The 18,966-nt window shown below is 40.0% G+C and overlaps 3 protein-coding genes across 3 annotated transcripts in view; 2 read left to right on the top strand and 1 right to left on the bottom strand.

Moving 5' to 3' along the window:
• Nucleotides 1–1,335, top strand: ACTL7A (actin like 7A). Its single transcript, XM_036739297.1, has one exon. It carries the CDS (start codon nt 16–18, stop codon nt 1,333–1,335), a length of 1,320 nt encoding a protein of 439 aa, XP_036595192.1. The 5' UTR covers nt 1–15.
• Nucleotides 1,336–6,994: 5,659 nt separating this feature from the next.
• ELP1 (elongator acetyltransferase complex subunit 1) overlaps nt 6,995–18,966 on the bottom strand; it is a 68,240-nt gene continuing 56,268 nt past the window's right edge. The window contains exons 30-37 of the mRNA XM_036738143.1: nt 14,672–14,734; nt 14,239–14,299; nt 13,255–13,368; nt 12,877–12,985; nt 11,441–11,568; nt 10,742–10,896; nt 8,801–8,879; nt 6,995–7,662 (exon numbers count right to left, since the gene is read on the bottom strand). Coding sequence (XP_036594038.1) covers nt 7,595–7,662; nt 8,801–8,879; nt 10,742–10,896; nt 11,441–11,568; nt 12,877–12,985; nt 13,255–13,368; nt 14,239–14,299; nt 14,672–14,734 — 777 coding nt within the window. The 3' untranslated portion in view covers nt 6,995–7,594. The remainder of the gene's footprint in view (nt 7,663–8,800; nt 8,880–10,741; nt 10,897–11,440; nt 11,569–12,876; nt 12,986–13,254; nt 13,369–14,238; nt 14,300–14,671; nt 14,735–18,966) is intronic.
• Nucleotides 16,883–18,208, top strand: LOC118831043 (actin-like protein 7A). The gene has a single exon (XM_036738218.1). It carries the CDS (start codon nt 16,898–16,900, stop codon nt 18,206–18,208), a length of 1,311 nt encoding a protein of 436 aa, XP_036594113.1. The 5' UTR covers nt 16,883–16,897.

Here is an 18,966-nt window from a genome sequence, read left to right as displayed (position 1 = left end):
AGGAGGGGAGAAAACATGGCATTCACAAGGACATGGGCTCCACAGGTAGCGACCATCGGGGAAGGTCCAGCAAAGAGAGCTCTACTTGTTAAAGCAAACGAACCCGAGTCCTTCCAGGTTGCCTCCTTGACAGAAGGTCCAGCAAAAAAGGCACTGCTTGTCAATAATAGGAAGAAACGTGAAGACAATGCCCTTTCTACATTCGTTAAGGAGAAACTAAAGAGGGTGAAGAAAATTAGGGCAGTGGTTGTGGACATTGGCACGGGATACTGTAAATGTGGCTATGCTGGAGAGCCAAGGCCTAGCCACGTGATTTCATCTACGGTAGGGAAACCTTACATGGAGACTGCTAAAACTGGAGACAACCGAAAAGAAACATTTATTGGACGTGAGCTCCTGTACCCCGATACCCGCCTCAAGTTAGTTAATCCCCTGAGACACGGTATCATCGTGGACTGGGACACAGTGCAGGATATCTGGGAATATCTTTTTTTGCACGAGATGAAGATCCCTACAGAGGAACATGCTGTTCTGGTGTCAGACCCTCCCCTGGGTCCCTATACCAACAGGGAGAAGTATGCAGAGATGCTCTTTGAAAGCTTCAACACTCCGGCAATGCACATAGCCTATCAATCTCGACTGTCCATGTACTCTTATGGAAAGACATCAGGTTTGGTGGTAGAAGTTGGCCATGGGGTTTCCTATGTGGTCCCAATCTTTGAGGGATATCCTTTGCCAAACATCACAGGTAGGCTAGACTATGCTGGCTCTGACCTTACTACTTATCTAATGACGTTAATGAATCAATCTGGGAAGCATTTTACAGAAGACCAGATAAACACTGTAGAAGATATCAAGAAGAAATACTGCTTTATGGCTCTTGATCCCATCCAAGAGAGCTCCTCCGTTAAAGATGATATGATAAACTACCGGCTTCCAGATGGAAAACAGATTACTATCGGCCAAGAACGTTACCTGTGTTCTGAGATGTTCTTCAAGCCTTCCCTTATCAAATCCATGCAACTGGGCCTTCATACCCAGACTATGACCTGCCTCAACAAATGTGACGTTGCCCTCAAAAGGGACCTCATGAACAATATTTTGTTGTGTGGGGGCAGCACCATGTTGAGCGGCTTTCCTGACCGTTTTCAGAAGGAGTTGTCTAAGATATGCCCTAATGACACACCAACAATGAATGTGTTACCTGAAAGGGATACTTCAGTGTGGACTGGAGGGTCAATCTTGGCCTCACTCCAAGCATTTCAACCACTGTGGGTCCAGCGGTCAGAATACCAGGAACACGGGCCTTTCTTCTTATACAGGAGATGTTTCTGAAGCCAAAGCATGCTTGCTGGAACATGTACTCGTGACTCAACTCTGCTATCTCTCAGGACAGGGGCCCAAGATCTATATAAAATACCATAACTCATGTTCTATTCAATAATTACCATGTTCCAATTCACTGTGTAAACGATCTTCTGTTGCTCGATTTCACAGGAATGGCAGACATCACAAGTACATCATCTGACTTAGGTATTTGCCAAAATAAAAGGGTAGGGGGAACAGGGAAGTTTAAAGGCATATACTAGATTGTTCAACCTAGACTTATTTTTCCTTTAGAGGAAAGAGAGTCATTTATTTACTTACATGCAATACTTAACATGCAAAAAAACTTTATAGTCAAAATTGGGGGGAGGAGGAGGGTCCATTAGTCATAATACTGATTACAGTTTACCAGGGAAGATAAAATTGCATATTTGCTTCTCAAAATTGGGGTAAAATTATCCAAGAAATGTCCAAGATAGTAAGAAAAGGTCAATCATCTGTGTCCATACCCTGTTGGAAGTGGGCAGGCAAGGCTCAGTGAGGTACAGACATAAGTAAGGAAAAGAGCAGTGAGTAGAATCGACTTGGACCTTAAGTTCACAAACTTCTGCTAGGCCATTCTTAAAGAAACACAAATTTGCAATAAAGTTTTCCATCCAGAGCCACATATATCAAAGAAATATGAAATCGTTCTCAGAATTTGGCCTGTAAGTAGAGTGTAAACTTATAAAATATAGATGTGAATTATTTCATACCTTCCCAAACTGGGGCTGGGGCGGGTTGTATTTGTCAAGCAGGATGATTATGGGAATGGGTCAACCATACAAAGTAGTACATGATCAACCAGTATTATGCAACTACTGCACGCCGGGCACGGTGCTAAAGGCCACATAGTCAATACCCTGATGGGTCACAGACCTAAATCATTCCCATTTCCCCAGCCAGTCAAGACACAAAGTTCTGATGCTGGGAAAAGTCCCTTTGTCAATACTGTCAACCTTAAGCAAGTCACCTGAACTCCCTGGGCCTCAGCTGTGAAATCATTTGGATTAGATGGTCTTGAGTTATCTTCTAGTCGTAGATCTATGACACCTATTCATCAATTTATTCTGTAAATATTTACTAAATATCTGTGTGTAAGGTACTACGGGAAAGAGAGTGTGATTCAGTGGAAAGAATGCTACATTTAGTCAGGTTTTTGTCTGTGAGACCTTAGACAAGTCACTCGATGTCTCTCATTCTCAATTCCCTCTTCTCGAAATTGAGAGAGGACCAGAGTAGATAACTTCCAAAGTCCCTCTACTTCTAAATCTCGATCTTCAAGAAGCTTCTAACCATGGGCAAGTCATATTCTCTCTCGGCTTCCATTTTTGTTACCTACAATTCTGTGGCACCTAGGTGAATGCTTGCTATGGATGTGCTAAGGTGCAGTCAAAGTGCTATGGCATCACGGGCTCTGCATTTGGGGCACTGTGAACCCGTTTGGGGAGCTGACATGCACAGACATAACTGTGTTAGTGTGGTTGAAGTAGAAGGCCCAAAACTGTAGCATCTTCTTCTACTGTGCATTTTTCACCCGCCTGGAAATGTTCTTAGGAGTTCCAGAGTAGTGAAACATTTTATGGGAATAAGTATTACCTAGGACAGGTTACTCTAAAGCCAAGTAATGTGTGCGTTTGATCCTTGGTCTAGAATCCCTGTTTGGTTGTAACCCTTCTCTCCTCTCTCCACCCTTGCCTCCCCACTCCTCACGAAATAAAAGGAAAAATTCATTAACTCTTAATGGAAATCTAGACCTGTGTGGAATAAACTTCTGGCTCTCACACATCTGAGATTCAAGGCACTCCAGGGGAAAATGCATCATAATCATAATCACCAAAAATGAATCACTTTGCTACTGCTCAGGGACATCTACAGCAGGGGTTTCCAAGGTGGGGGCCACTACCCCCCCCCCAAAGCAATCGACGGGGGAAAGACGGTTCATGACAAGCCGATTGGAGAGTGAGAAAATGAGTAGCACCTCACTTTCCCTGACAGTCAACTGAATGCTTGTCTCCAACACAACCCCACTGTTATCTTCACTCATCACTCTCCATTCCCCTATTCTCACCATGGAGCACCAAGCATCAATTTCTCAGGTGTTTACAACTTAATACTGACCCAGGCACCCACATCTACTACATAGCTGCCGTTGGGAAAATTCTTTCTCATCTCCTAATGTACTCATATCCTGATCCCAAAGCATCTCGTGGCTGTGGCAGGTGCCCTGAGTTAGTGAACAGTTGACACACAGGATGAGTAACCATCTGCATTGCTCGTCCCATCTTTTCCTTGTGCGTATTGCCCTATTTCTGTTAAAAGCACTACCACACTTAGTTACCCAGGTTCATTAGCTCGGCGCTGTCCTCCGTTCTTCACTCTTGCACACTCCACACATCCCATCCGTTGCCGCACCTTGTTTCTACTTCTATTCCCTCTTCTCTACTCACACTGCTATTACTCCAGTTCAAACCCTCAAGACTTCTCACCTATATTGTTGCAGTAGTGTCCTAATCCCCATTCTAATCTGTTCTCCACCCAGATGCCAAAAGGACTTTCTGCAAGTCTGCTGTCCCACTCAGTAAATTCTGGAACCTTCCTATTGGTTCTAGGATCAAATATAAACTCCTTTGTTTGGCATCGAAATGCTGGCTCCAACCTACGTTTCTAGGTTACACGTTACTCCCTTCTGCACTCTAGGATACGGCCAAACTGTCCTCCTTGCCGTTCCTTACAACGCTCATCTTCCCTGTGTGCCTCTGGCTATCCCTCGTGGCTGGAAAGTTCTCCTTCCACACTCTCGCCTCATAAAATCCTGTTTCTTTCAAAGCTCACCTCAAATATTACCTTTTACACGAAGCCTTTCCTGATCCTCCTAGGTCCTAGTGCCTACCCTTGCAAAATCACCTTCTATGTATTTTGCATACATCTTGTACATGCGCATTTACGTACATGGTATCTCCTCAAACAGGATCGGAGCTGCTGGAGGGCAGGGAACATTTCATTCTTGCCTTGGTATCCTGGTACCGTGGCCTGTTCAATGGCCATTGTGTCAAACATTACCTCCTGTGGGCCCCTCATGCATTTGTGCAACCCCTTTAGATGACGATCCTAAATTAAGGTGATGTCACCTTGTACAATTTTTTCCTGGTTTCACTATGTCTCATGAGGCAAATTAATTAAACAAATATTAAGCATCCACATATGCAATGTACTGTACTAGGCTCTAGAAATGCAAAAATAAGCAAGCTACGTTCCTCATGCTCTCCAAAAATTTACCACGTAGTAGCAGTAATGAAATGTATACAGACACATGAGTAAAACTAAAATATGATAAATGCTTAAGAGGAATGCAAAATGTTGAGATGAGGGAGAGGTTTCAAATCAGAAGAGATGAGGGAAGGCTCATTGGAAAAGGTGCCATTTTCTGGTCTTGAAGGAGGGCAATACATCAGAGACAGGATGAAGCGTGCATTTGTGCGTGTGTAACGGGAGCAGGTTTGGGAAAATACAACCAAAAGCACATTAGAAAGTATGGGATCCATTCAGACAAGAAAGAGGGATCCAGTTTGGCTGAAGTACAGAGCACACGATGAGAAATAGAACTAGAAAAAGTGAGAAAGACAGTTCGGAGCCAGATTATGCAAAGACTTGAACACTGTCTTTATTTAGTAGGCAATAGGGAATCATTACTGTCCTTGAAATTAGCTTCTTCCTTGGGCTGGTTGGGCTATAAAAAACTCAACATGCCTCACTTCAGTCAATCTCTTCCCATTTGCTCATATTCACTCAACCAACCAATCAAGAAACATTTAAGTGTCTACTATGTGCCAAGCTAAAAATACAAAAATGCCCCCAAGGAGTTTATGTCCTAAATATAAGGTAATTTTTTTTGGGGGGGGGACGTTGCAAGGGGGAGGGCAGGTGAGGGTGGTGGTACTGACAAGGCAGGGAAAGGCCTCATGCAGGTAAGGCAATCCACTTAGGTACTATGATGGTATATTTTTTTTTTAGAAAAGGATCACTATAAATTGATTGTATATGTTGTGTGTGTGTGTATATATGTATATGTGTGTGTATATATATATATATATACACACACACACACACAATATATATATATATATATATATATATATATATATATATATATATATATATATATATATATATATATATATATATACATACACACACACATACTTTTTTGATTCAACTTAAACATTTTTATTGGCGTCTTTCATTTTTACATCACTTTAATTTCTCAATATAGCTCTCACCCCCACGGTATGTGAAGTGTTCCACACCTATGGATCTCCTCTGCAAAGAGAAGGGGGCGTATTTTCACATCTCTTTTTCAGGTCCAAGTTAGCTTATTGTAATAGATGCTTTTTTATTCTTTCCGTTTTTCGCTGTTGGAATCATTATGCAACATTTTTTCCGGGTTCAGTTTACTTCCCTGTTTCCCCCAGGAGTCTCTGTATTCTTCACACCACAATAATATTCCATTATATAATGAACCACAATTTGTTGAGCCATGATGTAGTCTCAGCATTCTTAAGAGATCTGGTATTCTTACTAACGCTCTGGGCAGTAAAAGAAATCCTTTGGGATTCTAGTAACACATAAATTCCTCGCGTGTAGGAGCCATTTTTAATTTTTGGATGCATTTTTCCAAAGCCTTAAACACGGTATGTGCTTAATAAATGCTTACTGAATGCCAAATTATCAGAGCCCAGCCTCTAATCTTCTTCATCTCTTAAGTAGTATGATCCTACTTGTTACAGGGCTTGCAGGATGGAAAATTGTGCAAATATTTTATTTCTATTCCAAGCTAAAACTTTGCTTTTTATAATTTGCTTAAAGCAGTATCAAATAAGACAAATTTGACTAGAGATTTATCAGAAAGTTACCAAAGACAAGTAGGGGTGTAAAAAATCTCCTATTAGTATTCTGTATCTATTCAAAGTAACAGAAATAGAATTTCTTGGTGGTTTACATTCTGTAATCAGTAAGAACTGCATATGGGCTGTTTTGTGGTTTTATTTCATATAAAGGCTAGCTCATGGAAGGTTTTGGATAAGACCCAACAGCCATGAAGTGTAATCAGAATGAACTAGACTGTCAAGCTCTGCATTTGTATCCCCACACCTCATCTGCCTCTTAATGCCAACTTCTTTCCTCAAAACAGGGAAGAAAATCATCTTGAAAAATCTGCTATTTGTCAAAAAGAATGGAATGGAAATTAGAACACCCATAATCAAAACACAGTAGTAGCTGAGACTCTGCCTAAGACACTAATAAAAGGAAACAGTCTTTGGAAAAACAGGAGTTATTATTACATTTTATATGCTATGCAGGCACTCTGCTAAATTCTGTTGTGAGCGTAACAGTATTTCACAGGCATTTTGAGTCCATCTTCTAACACTGCTATCTCACTAGCAGTAAGTATTGAGGCAATCTATCAAGGCAGTCCACATATATAACCCAGCTATGTAGGAGGTAAAAACTCAGCATCTGGAAGCTTACTATTTGTGAAGGTATGCCTGTAGTTTTTATGAAAGTAACAATTGCCAACTAAGTGAAAACTGACAAATAGGAGAGTTTAAAAATTCAATGGAATCATAAAACTTTTTATCATGCTTTAGTTAATTTGGAAAAAGATACATAAATCATCGATGTTCACAAATCTTTAGGTGGTACAACTATTAGCAGCTTATTTTTCACATATATTGCCTTTCTCCAGGAACTTCAAGCATGTTATGGGCACGAAGGCATTTGCCCTCACAATACTCTTGTGAGGTCGAAAGTAGGAATCATTCTCATTTTAAAGATGAAGGAACAAGGCACAAAGACTAAGTGATTTGCCATTGTGTTGAAAGTGTAGTGAAAAGTGAAGCCAGTCCTGACTCCTGCACTAAGCAGTACTCACTAACTTTTACGAACACCATGAATAAGGTTCTTATAACTTGATACTGCATACAGACGCAAGTCTCTGTTTCAAAAACTGAGTACAGCGTAAGACAATAAAGAGATGAGTACTCTAAAAAAAGTAATTTTAAGGTGTTAGCCAAGATCTGACCCAAAAAGTAATAGTAATTTCAGAGGATATTCCTCTTGTATTCTCCAAAGTTCAGATATTAGGACCTCAAGATAGGGATGGGAAAAGACTGAGAGGAGTTTAAAATATTACTAATCACCCTCAGAGCAACTCCAAATGGCAAGAGAATTACTCTAGAAGGCTCAGTTTCCACTGGATAGTTTTATTGATCTTCGGAGGGATGAAAAGTTCTGTACCTGGAAAAGGGGGGAAAAAAACAGAAAAATCTGAATGATACATCAAATCTATCTTTAGTGAGAGAAGCAAAATTATATTCTAAGATCCTTGAAACCCCAAAATTCAACATCTGGTTGATATATTGTCAACAGCAACCCAGAAAACAAACGATTCTGATCTTATTTTTTGTCTATTATTAGAAATGGCTAACACTCCGTGTTCTTGGGAATTACGTGCCACTTCCCTGACGTACACATAATGGAAAGACAATACTCATTTTAAGTGCTTCTCAACACTTATTAATACAACTTGGTAGCAAGGTTGGGATTTTGTCCTCTTCCCAACGACCTGCTATGGCCATTTCTTCCAATTTCCTCACGTGACTGTATCCAACTCCAGGAGGTAACAAGATCTTAGAGACACTGCCTTCATCTGATTCCATGTAAAATCTTGATTTAACAAGAGATTTTCGGCTGATAGCTTACATTTCTAAAGCTCTATCAAATTTAATACAATCAAATTCTAATATAACCAAGGAATTTGGACACTCTCAATGATCCTCAGGTTTGCTATGATGGAATTTGACTTGAATGAGAAACAAATTCCTATCAATCTAAAACCAAGAACTTGTGAAAACAGTGACCAGAAAGTTGAAATGATCTAAAGTTTTTTCTTCAGCTTACTAATATATCCATATTCCTTTGAAAAACTAACCTGGAGAACATTATATACAATTACAGACACACAGTATCTGTAAGGACTAACTTTGATAGACTTGTCTCCTCTCATCAATGCAAGGTTCAAAGAGAGCTCCAAAAGGCTCATGATGGAAAAAGCTCTGCGCATCCAGAGAAAGAACTATGCAGTCTGAATGCAGATTGAGGCACACTATTTGCTCTCTTTTTTTCCCTTTTTTTGATTTCATTTGTTTTTTTCTCATGATTCACTCCACTGGTTATGATTCTTCTTTACAACTTGACTATTATGTAAATAAGTTTAATGCGAAGGTATATGTAGAACCTATGTTGGATTACATGCCATCTGGGGTGGAAAGGGAGACCAGAGGGAGGAAGAGAAAATTTGGAACTCAAAAACCTGTGGAACTGAGTCTGATAAACTAAAAATTAAAAAAACAATTTAAAAAAAAGAAAAACTAACCCTGGAAAACAGGAGCTGAAGCCTTTTGTTGTCGGTAAGAAGCCATGATGCTGTTTGCAGTTGAATTGGGACCCATAACCTAAGCAGAAAACAGCAATATTATTAGCAGCACATTCAAGAAGAATTTTTTTTTGTTGTGGGTGCAAACTGTCTACAGCATTCAAAGGATCTACCAGACGAATGAGGGCAGGGCTTCTCCAAGATACATTGCCAGCATAGCCACACAATTCTCAGAAGAATAAGAATGTGTGAACCCCAACAAATGGCTTTATTTACTTTCAATTCTTCCTTACTAGAGGAAAAAGCTTTGGTTTTGAGGATCTGAACCCTATGTATGTATACATGCATGCAAAAAAATATTTGCTGGGAATTCATTAAGTGATGCTACACTAGAGTTAATAACAAAAAATAAGTGTTCTGTCATTGTCATGGCCTAGTGGGGCGGCATAGCAAAGTGATAAAGTGCTAGTCCCAGAGTAAGGAAGAACCCTGTTTAAGGCCCAACTTGGGCATACACCTACTATGTGACCAGGGGCAAACAGCTGAGCCTCTGAGTGCCCCAGGCAATGCCCTAAGACCAAAAGTTGCAGAACAGTTGCTGACCTACTCTACCAAAGACATCATAGGTCTGGGTCACTCCTACCCCCACCTCCACCATGCAATGATGACTACGAGGAATTCAGAGACATATGGGAAGGCTTCTATGACCTAATGCAGCACGAAGAAAGGAAAATCAAGAGAATATATACTAACAACTAATCATAACATAAAGAGAACAACTGCAAAGGATATTTAAAGTCAAGAGGCCTTCTTCAGACCTCAGCTGGAATACTGGGTCCAGTTCTGGGCATCAAAATTGAAGCACTCTGATAAGAATATTGTCTATAGGATGACAACCAGGATAATGAATGAGCATTTTGAGTCTACAGAGGGTCCCAAAAGGCTCAGTACAGTTTTAAGTTTAGCTTTAAGCTAAGCTTAGCTTAAAACTGCACTAAGATTTTTGGGACCCGCTATACAGAAGTTAAGCCTGAAAAAGAAAAGACTCAAGGAGCATATGATAATTGTGCTAAAAAATCTAAAGGGCTGTCGTGTGGGAGAAGCATTACTCTGTGGGGCTCCAAAGAGTAATGGGTGGAAGTTGCAAAGAAAGAAAATTCTGCCTTAATGTCAGGAAAAACTTTCTAATATTAAAAGTGTCCAAAAATGGAATGGGCTGCGTCTAAAGCTGGTAAATTCCTCTTCCCTGGAGGTCTTCTGGCTGGGGTGGGATGACCACATGTCAGGTATGTTTACAGTGGGGATTCCTTCTGGGTAAGAGTTAGACAAGATGGTCCCTTCCAACTCCCAACTTCTGTGATTCGGTGAAATGCTATCATCAATCTTGGACTTATATACAGTTTTCTTTTTCTTTTTGGAAATATTCAGGATGATGTCTGTCAAATTTACGATATAAATAAAAGACTCATTGTGTGTTCCAGGTAAGTCATTCATTTAACCTTTTTTTTGAGGCTCAGTTTTCCAATTTGTAAGGTACTTACCCTTCCTACCTCAAAGGGTATACACACACACACACACACACACACACACACACACACACACACACACACACACATAGACATATAAAAATAGATATATATCTCTAGGGATTACAGTATTCATGCAGCCCGTTTTTGTTCATTTTTAAACCTTCCTTTCATAAGTGAGGGAATTCATCATATTGTCCCTTTTTATTGAGTTGCCTTAACTAAATTTTCTTGGATTTTTATTTTGTTTACCGGTCAGTTCACCAATCAAAAAAATCCAAGGAAATTTATTTTTGGTAACTCATAGAAAAGAACCAAATCATAAATCCCCTTACTTGCCAAATGAAAGTTTAAAGCAAAGCAATGCGATATATAAATTATGTAATCTCTGAGAATCAAGTTAGTGAAAACTTACAGGAAAAGTTGGATTCTGCTGGCAGGAGGGGGTCCAGATTTCTGGGAGCGAACTTTCTATCAGCTGCAGAGTATCCTCAAACATTTTCTGTAACTCTCTTGCTTGTTTATCATACTCAAAGAGAAAGAGTACTTTTAAAAGCTGGTAAATCTCATCTAGGGAGAATAAATTTGAGAAGTCACAAGGGCCTAAGAATAAGCATCTGCATCCTCGATCCCTTCAATATTACTGAAGGGGTCATAGGCTATGTTTTCCAAAAGGAATATAGATAACATCATACACTACAGCTGCAATCCTTATATATTCCTCTCCTCCAAACAATAAACTGCAGTTTTCAGTAGTTCTACTTCATGGGAAACAGTCATACTGTGGCTTAATTTACCCTTCTACTGATTTCCTTTAATTCAGTGGTGGTGTAAAGAATTCAAGTTTGATTGTTCGTTGTGGGAATCTAGGAGGACATCTTCATTGCTCTGGAGTGTTCATTTCCTGTGAACTACTTTAACTCCAAAGGCAGGGCCATTTCATAAAGGCATCAAAAATGGCTCCTCTTTGTTCAAAACCTCCTGTTTCTTATGGCTAGGACATTGTGCTTGTTACTAGTTTCCTGTCAGCCAGTAAGTCTGTCCAAAAAACTCCTCTTAAGGAGTAGTTTCTACATGAACCAATGTATTTGGCACATGAGCATCAAGAACATACCTTTCAGTTTTTCAATGTTGTTTACCACTTCACTCAGGGCTTCCAAAAGGGCCAGGTCTTCGAGTGGACTCCCCTCTTTGAGGCTGTGCTTCTTTCTTTCTGCTTTTCGGCGATTCTTGGAGGATCTCCTATTAGGAGATTTGAGAATTAGTTTCAAAAAGGAGGACTTCTCATGGGAAAATCAGAGAACCTAAGTAGAGTGGGACGGTAGTGACCAATCCACAAATGACTGAGACCTATTATTAAAGAAGAAATTCCCTTAAGGAGATTTAAATTTGGAGTAGATTTAGAATTGGACAAGACCTTAAAGTCATCTAGTCTGGATTCTTCACTGGGATGATGAAATTGAGGCCAAGAAACGTTTAGTGACTTGCTCAAAATTATACAAGGAGTATGTGGCAGGGGCAAATTCAAACTCAGGTCCTCTGCATCTTGCTGCCTTTGTGTTTGGATACAGAACAAATGTTCAGATTTAGCTAGACTGGTAACATCAAACAATCACACACACCACAAGGACCTCTGAAACTAGAAATGATGACAGTTTCGGGGAAGAAGTGGCTACATGATCATATTATCTGTAATAGATAAAAGGAGAATGTTAGGCATGGTCCAACCCGAATCCTAGGCTCAGGGAGATCAGATTTCATAAAAAGATAGGTCCTACCTTGAGGCCTAAGATTCTACAAAGGAAGTTAGTTTAAAAGGGATGGGATGCTCTCAAGAAAGAATTTCTGATGAGACAAATAAAAATGATTCTAACATGGCCCATAAGGGGAAGATAACTAAAGGACTCAAGTTTCTGAGAAGGGGAGAATTTATTGATTAAGCAAACTGAAGCAAGGTCAAGTAGTTGTGGATGAATGTAAAGGAATGAAGGTCCCATAAAATACTCTAAGAATATTTAAATTCATCCAACAGAAGCTTGAAATGAATGCTAAAAGACTTTTTATCTGTCCTGGGAAAACAAGATAGTGATCTTTGGGTGGACGACAATAACACGAGTGATGAAGAAAAGGCAGAACTAACCTAACTACAATTTTGCTTTTTTCCCCCTCTATCAAATAAAGTTACCTTTAAACAATTAAACACAGGGAAAAAAATAATGGGAAATTAAGTTCCAAGATAGTAATTGAGGATGTGATAGGAGGGGACCTAGCTACCTTAATGAGTTCACATTATTATTCAGACTGAGTTTAAATACCTTCTAGTATTCTTATTTTACAGATAAGGAAACTGAGGCCTGGAAGCAACGGGTGACTTGCCCAACGCCAGATTGCAAATTAATGGCAGAACCAGGCTCTGCTTCTAAAATCAGCACTCCTTCCACTACTGCATGCAGCAACCTCTGTCCTGGGAATACCAAACACTTGCATTTTATAGTATGAAGAACCCAGTGCTAGGAAAACACTAAGTTGTTTAATAATCAGTATACACACGCAGATATCCTGGAGTTACTATGAGAGTATCTGCCAGTCATGTCACTGCCACTCATACTGCTAGTTTCAGAGAAGAAGTCTGACTCCTGGCCATTTGGGACGTCATCATCTGTAAGAGAAGGGGGATAAACAAAATTTTCTTTATTCATAGTTAAAGACATACAAAAACACTCATTGATTTCTGAGTTTCCCTTCCAAACATTTTCATTTAACAGGGTAAGGTGACTGAACATAAGTCAAAGCCACAAATGTTCACTTTGAGGTGGATTCAGTATAACTGAAGTTATCTTTCTAATATCGCCGTGAAGTGCAATATGCAATGACAGAGTAAGCTTTTGCTCGCCCTGTATGCCAAGCGCCTAAATCCTCAGCGCTTACCTAGATTCGCTTGTTGCATCTGTTCCTTCAATTCTCGAACCACCAGCAAACGTTTTCTATGGCGGTTGAAAATGGCTGTCTGAGAGTCCATAAACACCATGTGGTTTTTTTGGGCTGAGCAGTAAAATGGAAAAAGAGTTTTGGAATGGTTTTAAAGGCAAAGAAGCAACAAAGCCAGGAAGGAACAAAAGTTCTGAAAGTTTTCTAACCAAGATAGCAAAATTCTCACTAGCCAATATAATACCTATCTTACCATTTAGTAGGAAAAAAGGAAAGGGAGAGTCCAACCTCCACTCTGTGTGTGAGGCAGTATTATATATAGTTAATAAAGCAATAATATCAATATAGAAATGAAAAATAAAGAGATAATTTTATCATCTGACCAAATCTTGGTGACAAAGCTTTTCTTAGGGGACCAAGAAGAGAAATCAGTAAAACGAACAGGAGAAGGAGGCATCAAAGTGGGAGCGCCGCAGAGTGCGGCATCTTGAAAATCAAGGAGGGCCGACAATGCTAAACGATCCAAAGAAGTCAAGGAGGACAGGGACTGGAAAAAAGCATCACATGTGTAAGACTGGCACATGTAATAATGGTTTTAGGCTTTCATCAGCTTAAATCTGCACTGAGACTTTTAAAACATTCTGCACGGTAATTTTAGTCCAGTGCTTTGTAAATATGAACTCATTTTATCCTCACATCAACCCCGGGAAGTAGGTACTATTATTATCCCCCTTTTACAGATGAGTAAACTGAGGCAAGCAGGGTAAACTGACTAATAAGGGTCTGAGGACAGATCTGAACTTGAACTTGGGTGTTCCTGACTCAAGGTCCCGCGCTCTATCTGCTGTGCTGCCTGGCTTCACTCCCCAGAGTGTGACAGCACTGGAAAAGAGAACGGTCAGGGCCTCTCATTGTCTTTCCCTCTCTGTTTCAAATGAGACAGTCTAAAGCATGAGTCCCCATTTAATAAAATGAAACACTCACCTTCTAAAATGGAAGGTTTAACATTTGTCTCTATGATGTCAAGCCGATTGTATTTGTAAACCTAAAAGCAAAAACCAAACAATAACAACAGGAAGAATGTGAATGGGCCCCCTCCAAAGATAACTAAATCTTCTTTAGGAATAGCTCATTTTGGAGAGGGAGCATCTTACCCAGTGAATGGCAGCTTGGAGTACTGGGTTTGATAAAAGCTAAGAAAGGTAGAGTTTACTCATTTCAGACCAAATATAAATATATGTTCCATTAAGGCCGAGCTCATTTCCATATTTATAATGAAAGAACAAAAAATGTGAGTTCCATTTCCTCAGACCCCAGCCTGAGAGCATGAGCTCACTAGCTGTTGTCAGCTGATCAAAGACTTCAGGCGACTTTCCTTCCACCTTAACCCAATACCCATCAACACAACAGCTCTTACCAGTCTTAATGCTTCTTCCCAGTTAGCTCCTTCCAACAGCAACAGTACAGCTTCCTCATAGTCCTGAGAGGAAACAAGAGGCAAGGTAATCACTTATGCAGAATCCTCAACATTCAATAGCTTTTGAGGGCGCTAAAATAAGTGACATTAAGAAATTGTCCAACTTCTACAATCAAGCCAGATCAGCCTCTATACTCATTTAAAGGACAACATAACACTAGTGTCCTCACTACTTTTTATTATCTTAAATGGTATTTAAATTGTTTTCTATGTACTTGCTGAGAAAACAGGGCACAAAGAACGCAGGTTTGGGAGTCAGCGTATGGCACTAGGAAGCAAGTACTGTGTTTCACTTCCAGATCATCCACTGGCTCACACTGATTTAATTCACACTTCTCCAATCATACAATGGGTAATTACTAAAATGTGCTCCAAGTACGGTAAGGACGAACAATAGAATGTTATGTAACATGTAACATTTATAGTTCATAAAGCATTTTAGATCCTTATGTTTGGTGAGGAAGATAATGTAAATGTCATGCCTTCATTTTACAGGTGAGTAAACTGAGGGAGGCTAAGAGAGATTAACTGATTTATCTGAGGTCACATAGCTATTAATCAGCAGGGCCAGGAGTAGAGTCTACATTCTTGGTTGAAACTACTGTATCATGTTAGACATTTTGGGAAGAAATCCAAGTTATGTGTAACCATGGTATCTTAACAAATGTACTGATCTTTGGAAGCTAGAACCATAAAATGTTAGATTTAGATGGGGCTGTAAAGAAGACCTAGTCATTTCATTTGAGGAGGTCCAGGGAGGGGGAAGGTCATCCTCAAAGCTGAATATCTAGTTCCATGGCAAAGGATCTGAATCCAGATCTTCTGATTTTAAGTCCTATGCCCTTTTTCTACTTCAGCTAAGCTGAGGGGTTATAGGCATACCTGAAAGTCATGGATGCATTCCAGAAAAGAGAGCTATGAAGCATATTCACGTAAACTTAAAGCACGGTTCTACAGTAGATCAACACCCTCCCTTCTTTTTAAGGCCATTTATATAACCTTTCCCCATCATTTTTGTCTATCGACTGACCACCAGGACGTTCATCTGCTATTTTCTTTTTAAAAAAGGACTTTCTTACTGATATCTTTTGTTTTTACGTTGCTAGAACGTCTCTCAGTATTCCCTCTCACCCCTGCCCCAATTATCGATTGTGGGACAGCTTTTGGTCTTATATCATATACAGGGTGTTCCAAGTCCTAGTGAAGTTTTAAGCTATTAAAGCTTAAGAAAGGGGGCTTGGAGTTATTAAAGATAAAAACTTCACTAAGACTTTTGAGATACCTGATACAGACGTATCTATCTACATACACATATATCTAAGTTGTGTATACATTTTGGATACCAAATCCTGATCTGAGAAATTTGATATAAACATTTTTCCCCCCACTGGACAACTCCCCTTCTTAACCTAGATACGTTAATTTTTTTATGTAAAACCTTTTCAATTTTATAGCATTAAAATTTGTATCTATAGTATCTTTTGTAATTACCTCTTATTTCTAATTATTTTTGAGAACATATCTGCCTACAGCTCTGAAAGGTATATTATCTATCTCTTCTAATTTTTTTATGGTATGACCTTTGATATGATGTATCCATTTTGAAATGTGGAATATGGTATAAGAGGTGGTCTAAGGCTAATTTCTGTCAGACTGCTTTCCAGTTTCCCCATAAGTTTTTATTAAGTAGGGAATTTTTTCCTAGTAATTTATATTTTGGGGGTTTATTGAACACTGGGTTACCGAGTTCCATTTCAGCTTCTTCCTTGTCTAGTGTATTCCACTGATTTACCTCTCAACTTTTTAACCACATGGTTTTAATAGCTGCCGCTTCATAATCTCTTCCCATTCTCAGTGACTAGCAACGGACCTCGGTACCTTCTCTCCTACAGTCATCCTAGAAGATTTTAACATTCGATTCACGTAACTCTATACTAATTAGAATGACCAAGCTCCCTCCCTTTTATGTAGAGGTGGGGTCAATGGATATGGAATACTGCACATGTTGTCAGAAAAGGTGATGCTGGCAACAGTGGCCGTCTGTCACAATCAGTGAGGTCACTGTCAGGAAGATTCTGAAGTCACCATTTTGATGTTGGCCTCTTCCTCTGTATTACTCCAAATGAGCCTAAGGAAAGAGTCGTCCATGAGAGGAGGGGAGAAAACATGGCGTTCACAAGGACATGGGCTCCACAGGTAGCGACCATCGGGGAAGGTCCAGCAAGGAGAGCTCTACTTGTTAAAGCAAACGAACCCGAGTCCTTCCAGGTTGCCTCCTTGACAGAAGGTCCAGCAAAAAAGGCACTGCTTGTCAATAATAGGAAGAAACCTGAAGACAATGCCCTTTCTACATTCGTTAAGGAGAAACCAAAGAGGGTGAAGAAAATTAGGGCAGTGGTTGTGGACATTGGCACGGGATACTGTAAATGTGGCTATGCTGGAGAGCCAAGGCCTAGCCACATGATTTCATCTATGGTAGGGAAACCTTACATGGAGACTGCTAAAACTGGAGACAACCGAAAAGAAACATTTATTGGACGTGAGCTCCTGTACCCCGATACCCGCCTCAAGTTAGTTAATCCCCTGAGACACGGTATCATCGTGGACTGGGACACAGTGCAGGATATCTGGGAATATCTTTTTCTGCACAAGATGAAGATCCCTACAGAGGAACATGCTGTTCTGGTGTCAGACCCTCCCCTGGGTCCCTATACCAACAGGGAGAAGTATGCAGAGATGCTCTTTGAAAGCTTCAACACTCCGGCAATGCACATAGCCTATCAATCTCGACTGTCCATGTACTCTTATGGAAAGACATCAGGTTTGGTGGTAGAAGTTGGCCATGGGGTTTCCTATGTGGTCCCAATCTTTGAGGGATATCCTTTGCCAAACATCACAGGTAGGCTAGACTATGCTGGCTCTGACCTTACTACTTATCTAATGACGTTAATGAATCAGAATTTTACAGAAGACCAAATAAACACTGTAGAAGATATCAAGAAGAAATACTGCTTTATGGCTCTTGATCCCATCCAAGAGAGCTCCTCCGTTAAAGATGATATGATAAACTACCGGCTTCCAGATGGAAAACAGATTACTATCGGCCAAGAACGTTACCTGTGTTCTGAGATGTTCTTCAAGCCTTCCCTTATCAAATCCATGCAACTGGGCCTTCATACCCAGACTATGACCTGCCTCAACAAGTGTGACGCTGCCTTCAGAAGGCACCTCATGAACAATATTTTGTTGTGTGGGGGCAGCACCATGTTGAGCGGCTTTCCTGACCGTTTTCAGAAGGAGCTGTCTAAGATATGCCCTAATGACACACCAACAGTGAATGTGTTACCTGAAAGGGATACTTCAGTGTGGACTGGAGGGTCAATCTTGGCCTCACTCCAAGCATTTCAACCACTGTGGGTCCAGCGGTCAGAATACCAGGAACATGGGCCTTTCTTCTTATGCAGGAGATGTTCCTGAAGCCAAAGCATGCTTGCTGGAACATGTACTCGTGACTCAACTCTGCTACCTCTCAGGACAGGGGCCCAAGATCTATATAAAATACCATAACTCATGTTCTATTCGATAATCACCATGTTCCAATTCACTGTGTAAACGATCTTCTGTTGCTCGATTTCACAGGAATGGTAGACATCACAAGTACATCATCTGAATTAGGTATTTGCCAAAATAAAAGGGTAGGGGGAACAGGGAAGTTTAAAGGCATATACTAGATTGTTCAACCTAGACTTATTTTTCCTTTAGAGGAAAGAGAGTCATTTATTTACTTACATGCAATACTTACATGCAAAACTTTATAGTCAAAATTGGGGGGAGGAGGAGGGTCCATTAGTCATAATACTGATTACAGTTTACCAGGGAAGATAAAATTGCATATTTGCTTCTCAAAATTGGGGTAAAATTATCCAAGAAATGTCCAAGATAGTAAGAAAAGGTCAATCATCTGTGTCCATACCCTGTTGGAAGTGGGCAGGCAAGGCTCAGTGAGGTACAGACATAAGTAAGGAAAAGAGCAGTGAGTAGAATCGACTTGGACCTTAAGTTCACAAACTTCTGCTAGGCCATTCTTAAAGAAACACAAATTTGCAATAAAGTTTTCCATCCAGAGCCACATATATCAAAGAAATATGAAATCGTTCTCAGAATTTGGCCTGTAAGTAGAGTGTAAACTTATAAAATATAGATGTGAATTATTTCATACCTTCCCAAACTGGGGC

The sequence above is a fragment of the Trichosurus vulpecula genome, chromosome 9 (genome assembly GCF_011100635.1).
Source record: "Trichosurus vulpecula isolate mTriVul1 chromosome 9, mTriVul1.pri, whole genome shotgun sequence".
NCBI lineage: Eukaryota > Metazoa > Chordata > Mammalia > Diprotodontia > Phalangeridae > Trichosurus > Trichosurus vulpecula.
Note: the sequence above shows the minus strand (reverse complement) of the source record. Positions and strands in the feature narration are given on the sequence as shown.